Source organism: Portunus trituberculatus, chromosome 15, assembly GCF_017591435.1.
Source record: "Portunus trituberculatus isolate SZX2019 chromosome 15, ASM1759143v1, whole genome shotgun sequence".
NCBI classification, from domain to species: Eukaryota; Metazoa; Arthropoda; class Malacostraca; order Decapoda; family Portunidae; genus Portunus; species Portunus trituberculatus.
Genome location: NC_059269.1, coordinates 13,709,263 through 13,721,128, shown reverse-complemented (window position 1 = coordinate 13,721,128; position 11,866 = coordinate 13,709,263). Strand labels below are relative to the sequence as shown.

General features: G+C 34.4%; 2 protein-coding genes across 6 annotated transcripts in view; one reads left to right on the top strand and one right to left on the bottom strand.

Moving 5' to 3' along the window:
- The window catches only part of LOC123503977 (uridine-cytidine kinase 2-like), a 24,949-nt gene extending 14,433 nt beyond the window's left edge, over window positions 1-10,516 (top strand). For 2 of the 5 annotated variants that reach the window (XM_045254155.1, XM_045254151.1), the window contains one exon: window positions 6,230-7,135. In XM_045254155.1, the coding sequence (XP_045110090.1) occupies window positions 6,230-6,360 (131 nt within the window). In that variant the 3' untranslated portion in view covers window positions 6,361-7,135. Of the gene's footprint in view, window positions 1,130-6,229; window positions 7,136-7,773; window positions 8,108-8,139 lie in introns of those variants that run through there. The other 3 variants (XM_045254152.1, XM_045254153.1, XM_045254154.1) reach the window with 3 other exon arrangements.
- Window positions 1-11,866, bottom strand: part of LOC123503982 — a 61,433-nt gene that overhangs the window by 5,543 nt on the left and 44,024 nt on the right. The window lies entirely within an intron of this gene.

The following is an 11,866-nucleotide window of genomic DNA, read 5'->3' as shown; positions in this document are numbered from 1 at the left end:
CTCTCTCTCTCTCTCTCTCTCTCTCTCTCTCTCTCTCTCTCTCTCTCTCTCTCTCTCTCTCTCTCTCTCTCTCTCTCTCTCTCTCTCTCTCTCTCTCAGTAAGAACAATCATGAAGAGATAAGTGGAAAATGGAATTACATGCATAAGAGTGAGACAGTATGAGAAATGAAGTGAAAATGAATGAATGAGAGAGAGAGAGAGAGAGAGAGAGAGAGAGAGAGAGAGAGAGAGAGGGGGGGGGCAAGCAATAACACTCCCTTGTCCATAATCTCTGACAGAAATGGAAGATGGGAGGTGACAGGTTTGAGAATTGGAAAAATGGGAAGAGACAGGATCTGATAGGTGAGCAGTGGCTTGTACTGCTGGTGTATTAATCATGTGAGTTTTATTTTGTTATTCCAATGAATTTTTTTAATTGAAATTCCAGTGTTCAGGAGTGGCAAGTTTGTTAAGCCAGTTTTGGTGTGTTTTCCTGTCAAATATTTATTCAAATTTCAGTGCGTTATTGCAGTTGCATGTCATAACAAATGTGCATTGTTGCATACCCTATACAGGGTGTCCTATGATCTAAGGTATACTTAGAGAGTTGATAGTTCTAGTAAAATCTTTTATACACACATGATGTGTTTTGCTCTATTTTGCAAGAAATTAAGGTGTACATTGAATATAGCGCAAATTGCTCCCTCTGGATGGGCCTTCGCATCCTCCCTTCCCTCCCTCTTGGCTCACTACGTACTTGAGTTGTACTGTGTGGCATTAAGTGATAATTATTGTTTACAATGTATGCAGTCGTATATACCCTTTCAGAAAACAGTTAACAAATGACAACTTAAATTTTTGTTTGTGTTTTAAGTATAATAAATTTAACTGCTATTTTCACTCGTAAGAAAACCCATAAGCCACTTTGAAATGTGTTACATATGTAGTGGTCTATGAAAGTACAGGGATTTCTCAAATTATGTGAGGGATACGATCCTGAAGGGATCGTATAATTTATAAATCACAGAAAGTGAACATGATTACTAAATTAAACTGTGCAGTACTTACCAAGTCTGGAGGATTGCATTCAGCTGACTTTAAGTTGAAGGATATGAGTTGTAGGATATCAAACAAACTTATAAAGGAGAAGCTTTGTTTTATTATTGCTTATTTGTTCATGTTTATATTAAGCTGTTCCGTTACATAGGTTTGTATTGGGTGTGTTGGTATTTATTACCCGCACTCTTCCAATTCCATGCGGAACCGATTCCAGAACCAGTCCCAACGGTTCCACCCACCCAAGATTCCTTGAATACTTGAATTCTTGGTTCCTGCCCACCACTAGTAATGATGAGCTTGAAACATCTCGCAAAGGGACAACGTGTTGGCATTACACCTGGTGGCTGCATCATGGAACTAAACCAGCCATACAACTTGATTTTCTTTTTCTCAGCATCATGTTATTTTAAATTAGCTGTCTAATGTTTTTTTTTTTTTTTTTTTCTCTCTCTCTCTCTCTCTCTCTCTCTCTCTCTCTCTCTCTCTCTCTCTCTCTCTCTCTCTCTCTCTCTCTCTCTCTCTCTCTCTCTCTCATGTATTATTCCAAAATCACATATTCTAAACACACACAAATCAAGAAATCCCTGCACTTATTTGAGCCTGGTGGTATTTTCATATTGCATTATGTCAAAAGATTGGATTGGATATGGCAATGCAGTAATGTGAAAGAATGAATCATCTATCTTGGCAGTGATATGATGACCTTTGATATAACAGACATGGTAGTATTAAGTTACATGTTACAACTCATCGTCATTGACTATAAAAGTTGTAGATTTTTGGTGACAAGCAGCAAACCATGTGAAATATGATTCAAAAGCTTCATGAGTGTTTGCCTGAAGCACAAGATGGCCATACTACAGATCTATACCACTAGATAGGGCTGAGCTGCTTTGTTTTGGAGCAAAAGTGAGCCAAGTGATAGAATGATATATCTGTTTTTGTCTGGTTTTTATTCTATTGCATAGTTCCTCATGACCTGCAGTACTCTTGAGGAATGACTTCTGGGTCATGATTATGAAATCAGCTTTTATACCAGTGATTATCATTGAAAAGAAACTTCTCCTGTTCTTGGAGATTCTTGCACTCTATTGAATTAGTATTGCCTAATTTCTGGGGTGAAAAATAGGGTAATATTTTTACGGAAATGCCATTTTAGTCAAGTGTATGTGTATCAAGTGTTCCACCTCTATTCATATGAATTATTGCATAACCGCACAAACATTTGAAAATGAAAACATGGCAGAAAAATTGCACATATGACTTTATATTACTTAGCATACTGCTTCTTGGCACCAGTGTTCAGCCTTATCCAGCAGCCCCTATCTATACTTTAAAAGCCTCAGCTCTTAAAGCATACAGTACATTAACTATAGGATTATACCTCCTGCACTATAATGAATCTCTAGTGTTAGTAATATATTTAATATAGATAGAATATGTTAATAAGATAGGCTCTCAAAAGAGGGAGGGGATCATATGAGAGAAAGGTGTGTGTGTGTGTGTGTGTGTGTGTGTGTGTGTGTGTGTGTGTGTGTGTGTGTGTGTGTGTGTGTGTGTGTGCGCACAAGACTATTTCCTACTGAAACATCACAAAGTGGATGCAGCATCAACATACCATTGAAATGCATGCACTCCATGCAGTACATATGATGTGAGTTTTCTTCATACATATGTGTTTATGTATGTATAGCTAATGATTGCAGTAACTTGTAATGACGTTTTATGAAATCAGTGCTAAAGAGAATAAATACTTTTTACTTTTATTCAAATATTGCATCTACTCATTCCATTTATTAGTGCTAGCTACTTGTTCAATGCTATTAGGGACATGATGCTATCTTGGGATGCCCAGTACTACACACATTAATGTTTCCAGTAAACTGAACAGTATACATATACTTTTTTTATGATTTACATTGTCTGAGCAACCATATGCATGCGTATCTGCCTTTACTCATAGTGATCTGCTAACATTGGAATCTTGGGAAATGCATATGATATACATAATAAAATAATTTCTTTCATTCAGGAGTCTGACTTCATTTACCAACTGTTAAAACAGAGCAGAAAGAATGGCTTTTATCTTTTCTCATTTGTTTATTTGTCTTCTTTTTATAATTTTGTTTTTTATTTTGTAATTTCATTATGGCTACTAATTGATTTATTTACTTTCTCCTATATTAACATAAACTATATATATGAAGCTTTTATCTCTCTCTCTCTCTCTCTCTCTCTCTCTCTCTCTCTCTCTCTCTCTCTCTCTCTCTCTCTCTCTCTCTCTCTCTCTCTCTCTCATCAGTCAACCAGTATATTTCATCTCTGAATTTACTTGCTAAAGTTGTCATTGAGTTTCACCTGACACATAATTTTCATTACTGTTTCATTCATAACAAAGGGGAAAAAGTAGCTAAGCAGACAGCTTGTAATTTCAAGGAAATTGTGTTGTTCTCTCTACCTTCATTGTTGTTTTTGTTATTGTTTTCAAGCTTTATAGTTGAGATCATTAGAGCTGCTGTGGTACTGTGGGATCATGCATGCCTTGGGAGCAAAAGGGTTTAGATCCTAGCCATGATCTGAGGGTAGGAAGGGCATCCACTCAAGTTAACAGTTCCCATGTGCCAAATCTAAAGTCATTCATTACAAGGCACTATCCTAGTCCTGATACCATATAAGAAAAACAAATTAAGATAAGTTTATATTGGCATGACACATTTTTTAATATTTACAGTGTCCAGAAGTGGTGTTACTGAATTGAGTCTCATATTGTAGAAACTATTCTTGAAATTTGTTTTTTATTTGTTCATTAGTGGTCCCTCTAACTGCTTTCAAATGGAGGTTGTTTTACATCTTGCAAATTTGATTATTTGTTGAGGATCTTCATGAGCTCATATTTTACATTCGGGGGCCAAATTCCAGTGGCTTGGCTATTTTAAGAAATTGTTAGTATTCTTTAAATGGAAAACATCTTAATTGTTTGATGAAAGAGATAATAGTAAGACAAGCAATAGTGTTTACTTTATGGAAGTAGGTGGAGAGTGACTGTTTGTGCAGAAAGGAGTTAGTAGGCAGGAGGTAAAGAAAGCAATAGCAGGGGCAAAGTTGCACAGCTGCAGGTTAGGTGGGATAAATGTGAAAATAGTGAATTTTATAGGTAATGAAATAGTATATTGGCTGGGTGAAATACTAGATGATTAGAGGAATGTCATAATAGTAAAGACTAGATATTAGTATAATTGATTATAAGAGGATAAATGTTTAGTGTGGCAAGATAAATTAGTGTTAGAGGGACATGTGAAGTGAGAAGGTGGATGGGAGGGTGTGTGTGTGATGTTGATGGTTCACTTTAGTTTCAAATGCTTTTCTGCATCCAAGTATTTCACAAGTTTCAGTACCTTATATCATTCAGTTGATACTTTATTATACTCACCTCAGTTATTATTTTTACCCTATCCAGCACTTTATTCCTAGCTTCTGCTTCCATGTAAAGTGACATCTTCTCCATAGTTTCTGAGTGCTGAGTAATATGGAGTATACCTATTAACTCATGTAGTCTATTCTTTGAATTACATACTATATATCTTTGTAATTTCTGAGGTCTTCATATTACTTCATTCAGAGTTCTCTAAATGCATCCTTTCATTTTTATTCAGCTTTCCACTGATTGCTCATTTGTAGTGTTTATTTTTCTTTCATTCAACTCTTCCATCTCACTTAAATTTTCTTTTTCTTTTGTTTTGTAAGTATATGATATCATACTTACATATTTAAATTTATATTATTGCAACATACATAATGTTCCTTGCATTGATCACTTTTTTATCTGAGTTATTCCAGACATATGCTTCTGTTGTGCAAAGTTGTGTTTCTTAATGTTTCACAAATTTTATTTTATTTATTTATTTTTTTCCTACACTCTTTCTTGGTCTTTCTGCAGTCACAGCTTTATTTACTTACTGCTTCTTTCACCTCTATATTATAGTTTGTGTGTGTGTGTGTGTGTGTGTGTGTGTTGAACTATAGAAAGCTAATTATATTTTTGAGTTTTTAGTTTTGTTATATGCTATTGAAATAAATCTACGATATATATAACATTATACCATTTTTATTATACCCCAGAGACTAAAGTTTCTTTAAAAAAATAAAATAAAATATATATATATATATATATATATATATATATATATATATATATATATATATATATATATATATACATATATATCAATGAATGCCCAAACTGACTACATTCTACACAAGAATACATATTCTTGCCATTCAAGAAATATTTCCTAAGTGAAGGAGCAATCTTGAGCAAGAACACAAAATTCCCAAAGTTTGTGCTAGCAGTATGAGCAAGCATTGTATACTAGTATGTAGTGTAGATGAGTGTTAACAGTAAATTGCTTATATGGAATTGAATTATCGTTTTATTGGCCTCCAAGATTTTAACTAATCTTTTTGATTAGAATACATCAGAAAAAGTTATGAAAATATCAGAACATCATAACATAGTTTACAATTAATGGTTTACAGCTCACCAATATTCATTCTGCATTGCAGTTCTTACTTAATGCTGCAAAATGTTTTCATCTACTAATGTAAGATAAAACTGATACCCTCAGTAATGTGTGCACTGGAATCACGCTTACTAGTTCTAGGCTGTACAAAAATAACTTTGTGATGCACAGCACTTCTATATTTCATTGTGTTGATTGACAGAAAGCAATCCATCTCATTACAAAGCACTGAGGTAAAAATTGTTATGCTCATTCATTTTGTCTGCTCACTGTTAACATTATTTTTTGTCACTGATTTGCTTTCTGTCAATTTCCTGTATTTGTGTTGGTGAGAGGAGCCAGCAAATACTAAGGTGAGTTAATTTATCTACTGTTACTTTTGTCCATTTTCATACGTATGATTAGTAACTTAATTCATAAAGATGTTTGTCTATCAAAAGGTAAAATAAAAGTATTACTAGAATATAAAAGTAAGAATACTGTGGGAGTATATATATATATATATATATATATATATATATATATATATATATATATATATATATATATATATATATATATATTTATATTCATATATAAAAATTGCTTTCTTGAACAAAATAATTTGTAATGATTAATACTGGTAAATGTTTACATGCAATCATTACTCAGTTTGTTATCTCCTTTCCAGTTGCAATTGATCTCATTGTGCAACACATCCGGGACATTCTCCGTCCAGGTCAGACTGAGGAAGAGGACCACCGCCACCATCTAAAGCGAACAAGACACAATTCTGATAATTTTTTCAAGCGACCTCACTAAGGTTTGCATTTTTAGATCATATTGTTCATTTTGTTATTTATTGCTGTATCTTTGGTTACAGTTATATTGTTGTAACTCATATGGTCCACTATCTTAATTCTTGTGAAATTTTGCTCATTGTGTCAAATTATTGGGCCCATTGATACATTTATGCAAGTGTAAATATTTTGTGTATTGGTTTGTGTCAGATTCATATAAGTATATTATTTTTAAAGGATGTTGATCAGTTGAAGTTATTGTGCATCTAAAAATATATTCTTGATTACTATTTTTGTAACTAAAACAAGGAAGATCTTTAAAGAGGAATTTCAGTTAGAACTTCCTGCAGCATAACTCAGTGATTTAATATTTGCAGTTTTTGTATCAAAAGAAACCATATTGCTAAATAAGTGCAACAGGCAGCATATGATAAGGACCAAGCATTCTCATTGACAGGCAGTGATGGGTTAGGTGCTTCTTGATATACATTGAACCATATTCAGTAGTGGGTCTTTTGCTGCAGTGCAACCCTATTTGACTATTAATTATGTAAAAATTATCACTTGGTGAAATATCCAATTAAAGAAACAGGAGAGTACTTGAGATCCCTTTTTGTTTAAACTAAACAGTGTATTATCAAGACTGATACATTTCCTTAATATTGTACCATGTTCTGTACTATCTCTCTCTCTCTCTCTCTCTCTCTCTCTCTCTCTCTCTCTCTCTCTCTCTCTCTGGGGTGAAGCGATGGTTTAAAACTAAGGAAAGTGATGGTTTAGAATATTACAGAGTTGACCCAAAGATTGTTCTAGTCTCCTTTTTCCTGACTTGTCTCCTTTTATGCATTTCACTTTACAGCACTGATTAACCTAAAGCTGTTCAGTATTTTCATATCTACTAAAGATTTTGACAATGTCATAATAGTCCTCTGTGGAGCAATTTGACATGCAAGGTTATCAAAAGATTGTGCTTATTATGAGAATATAAATCCACAATCCCTTATTCAAAATCCTTGAGACCAAACATTTTTCAGATTGGAATTTTTCAGATTATAGAATGGTAGATGTTTACCATTGTGATGTTTTGCATAGTTTTTTTTTTTTTTTTAATAGATATAAAACAATTTCTATAATTTTTTTTTATCACCATTTACCTTTTTTTTATTATTATATTATTTTTTTCTAATAGAGATATAAATCATATAATGTCTATCATAGAAATAGCCAGCCATAATGGATATTGTATTTTAGTAGTAATAGCCTTAGAAGCCAATTTCACCAAAGTGCTTCTTTGATAAGATCACCCTTTTGGCTAACAATTACTCAAGAGTAATTGCATATCATTTGACAATGGATGACATTTTAATCTAGTGCCTGAGTACAACTCACTGATGACTTATTAACACAACCAGTGCAAGGAGATTCTACTTTTCAGATGAATGAATCCATGAACAAGTGTTAGTTGTTCATGTGCCACCAAGTCAGGAATAGAATACAGCACATGAAAATATTTTAATATGAAGAATAATTGGTTGGAGGCTCTAAAGCAGGGGCAGGCAACCTTTTTAGAGTGAGTGCCAGATGAGACTCTTGGAAGGAGGTCGCGGGCCGGAGTGAAAAACGAAATCTCAGACAAATGCATGGAATACTATAGTAATAAAAGAAAACGTATGCACACACGACTACTACTACAACTACTACTACTACTAATAATAATAATCATAATAATAATAATAATAATGAAATGTAAAGTAATTCAATAGTATAATTTATTCATTTAAAAACTCTTCTCTACTTTTAGTGGGAGGTCCACGGGCCAGATTGCATTAATAAAGCCTAGCAGGGTGGCGGGCCGGACGCTAAGCCTTCGCGGGCCGGATGTGGCCCACGGGCCGGAGGTTGCCCGCCCCTGCTCTAAAGATAATTATTATAAAAAGCAGGCTTTAATAGATTTAATAATGAAATTCAGTATTATAGCAATTTGATATAACATGATAAGCTTTCAGAGTTGTATATACTCTCACTCATTGTTCCTTTTTCTTCACATATATTTTATTTGGTGACCAGGTTATTCAAGTGTTTTACCCATAAAGGCATTTTAACCATTTTCTCTATTCTCAATTGGAAATCTTCTTTGACTATAACTTAATGGCTCATTTCTATATTCAACTGTCACAGAAATAACTTTAGTGGGAAAAATAGTAAAAGAATAAAGTGATGGAAATGTATTGTAGTATGAATTAGTCAGTAGCGATATATGGGAAGACTTGTATATAAAAAGTGGTCTGTGATAGTCCTAAGTTGTTATCCTTTGTTAGTTGTGTTAGCTGAGGATCATTTCAAGAGAAACCCTACAAAAGTTGATTATAGAAAATGAAGCACAAATCATAATGTATATTGTTGAATTCTTGGAGGGTATTTCTTGAAGTGCCAAGTGAACTTCAGTTGCAAAAGAGTATAACAATGATGTAATGGAGCAGAACATTGCTCAGGATTGTAAATTGACTTAACAGTCCCAGGTCCTAGGCCTTTATTTCTTTTCTTACTGACATTTGGTAATTAATTGATGAGGTTTTTTTTTTTTTTAAATAAAATACTTGTTTTATATTTTTCATACATATCCTTAGAATATAGTTTTCATATAGAAATGTTATACATATAGCAATATTGCAAATAATAGTTGTATAAAATATTTAATGTATTTTCTTGAGAAAAAATAGAAGTGTTTAAAAATGCTTGTGGCCCACAGATTTCTTTGTTAGTTCTCTCTCTCTCTCTCTCTCTCTCTCTCTCTCTCTCTCTCTCTCTCTCTCTCTCTCTCTCTCTCTCTCTCTCTCTCTCTCTCAAATCATGTTAAAATCTCTCTCTCTCTCAAATCATGTTAAAATGTGAAGTCATAAGTATGTGCAATTCCATTCACACTTAATGAAACTTGTAACAACCTATGGCTTTACAATTCAACCCACTTTCAGTATAGTCTATCGACTCGTAACTCAAGCCCTTTAGCATGGCATAGGATAACTGCCTCACTGTTGGAATATTTATACTTAATTATGACTGCATGATGTTATAAATGGTTTGGGATTTACAGGAAAGATGACAACTCTGTAAACTTTCCATTTCACTTGGCAACATGGCTCATGTGGCATTGTTGCCTGAGAGTAGGATGACAGGCCTCTCTGGGTTGATGTGGCAGCACTGTTGTTACCTGGGAAATCTTTGTGCCATGCCCAAAGGCTAAAGTTACAGTCAAAGGACAATAGTCTTTTAAGACTTATTAACCACTTGACTTGGATGCAAGTCAGGATTTAGGTCCTGTATTAATACAGTCTTCCAAAACAAATTCTTTATTATGAATCTTTAATCATTGTACCTTCCAACTTCAAGATAACTTGTAACTAGTTGATAATAACACAACAGTTGCATAAACAATCAAGTTCTATCACTCAGTCCCTTTGACACCTCGTTCCCCATAGGAGTGTCCCTCAAGGGTGGCCATAGAAGAGCCTGCACCTCTTCCTATGCAAACACATCCTTCTTGGTGGTTCAAATATTCATCCTTAATTAGCACCTCTTCCACCTTCTAAGTGGCCATCCTCTCCCATTAGGACCTCCAATTTCACTCATGAATGTACACTTTCTTGAATTCAAATATACAGGTACTTTTATTAAGAAAATGATTAGGCTTATTTAAAAAATCATGCCACAACCATCAAGACACCCATCACAATTCAACATACAGCTGTGACTCAGTTAAATGGGGGAAATAGGGCCAAAAATGGAATATTGCAGACAGGGCATTAATTTTAATTTATTTTGGTTACATAACATTTTTTCCCACTCCAGAGTTAGTTTGTGTCATTAGAAATTTATATGTAAAACATGTACTGTACATAAATAGGAAAGTGTTAGAATAAAAAAAAAATTTCTTTTGTATTTTTGTGTCCATTCTGTTTCAGTACAGTGTTGGGCTGACATTAAGCTTTTCACTTACACAATCACACAAAGAAGCAGTAAGATGACCATCCTGTTTGTTATTGTGCTTGATCTTTCTGCTCAGCCAATGTACTGAGAGTCAGTTTGGGAAAATGTTTTATAGATGAAATTAGTCATTGTATTAAAGAAGCATTGTCATAACAAGGTTGTTCACAGGCAGTGTATTAAAGAGCGTGCTGTTACAAGATGTTTCTATTAAATCCAGCATTGAAACCTTTTTTTTACAGATTTGCAGGAGGATATTGCTCAGAATGTAACTATTTTAATGTTCTTTTCAACTATAATATTACATAGTGACTTCTATCTCCAGCTTGTTTTAATTTGTCAATATCGCTGGAGTCGTGATAATTCATCTCGATGTTGATATCTGGTCATTAATTAATCTTCTTGCATTATCAATTCATTGGTATAGCAGATACCTTTGGTTCCTAACAAGTGATAATCAACAATTCTATTTTTTGGAACATTTTTTTTACTTTCAAATTTAAATGCTGATAGATTCTGAAGACTCAAGAGCATAAGCAACAGAGCAAGTTGCATATTTGTGTACATATAATGCAACAGCTAACTTTCAAATTACCAGATATAAGAAAGTAAGAAGGAACAGAAGAGGGTACACTATCAATGGCCACAGACCTGGGTTGCAGGAAGGATTGACAGAGGCGGAGAAACATAAGCATAGGAACACAGCTGCACAGGATGTGCCCTATCAGGATCCATGCTTGAGTCAACAATCATCATTATCTGATGTAATTTGGCAAGTTAGGTAATTTGTGGAAAAGGAAACAAAATGGCTATAGAAGACCTGTAAAGGTGAGGCTCCATGCAATTTATTGGAATAGAAGAGAATTTATTAATGTCATTGTCATTTATAATCAAAGTGTAGGGAGCCAACAAGAAAGCCTGCCCAATTTTTCGTACCCACGTGGGCCATATTAATGTTTCATGTTTATTTATTTACTTATTTATTTATTTTTATTGATATTTTTTAGCTGCATCTTTTTAGAGATCGCTATAAGATGTCTACCGCAAACATCTAGTCTATACTCATGTTTCTTATTTTTTTCCCTACACGTACAGTACACAACGGGGGCCGTTCAAATCATCAGTGTACCAAGGAATATTGGAGTATACCTACTACTTGCATGTTGCAACACACACACACACACACACACACACACACACACACACACTTTAGTTAAAGCTTTAAAACGAAAAAAAAATGATTACATTATTAATAATAATAAAAATAATAATGTTTTCCGCGTGCGCGCGAGCGCGCCCTCAAGTGTAATTCAGTTTGATCTGCTGACAGCCAGACGTTACCCTACGGAACGAGCTCAGAGCTCATTATTTCCGATCTTCGGATAGGTCTGATCAGACCAGGCACACACCACACACCGGGACAACAAGGTCACAACTCCTCGATTTACATCCCGTACCTACTCACTGCTAGGTGAACAGGGGCTACACGTGAAAGGAGACACCCAAATATCTCCACCCGGCCGGGAAATCGAACCCAAGTCCTCTGG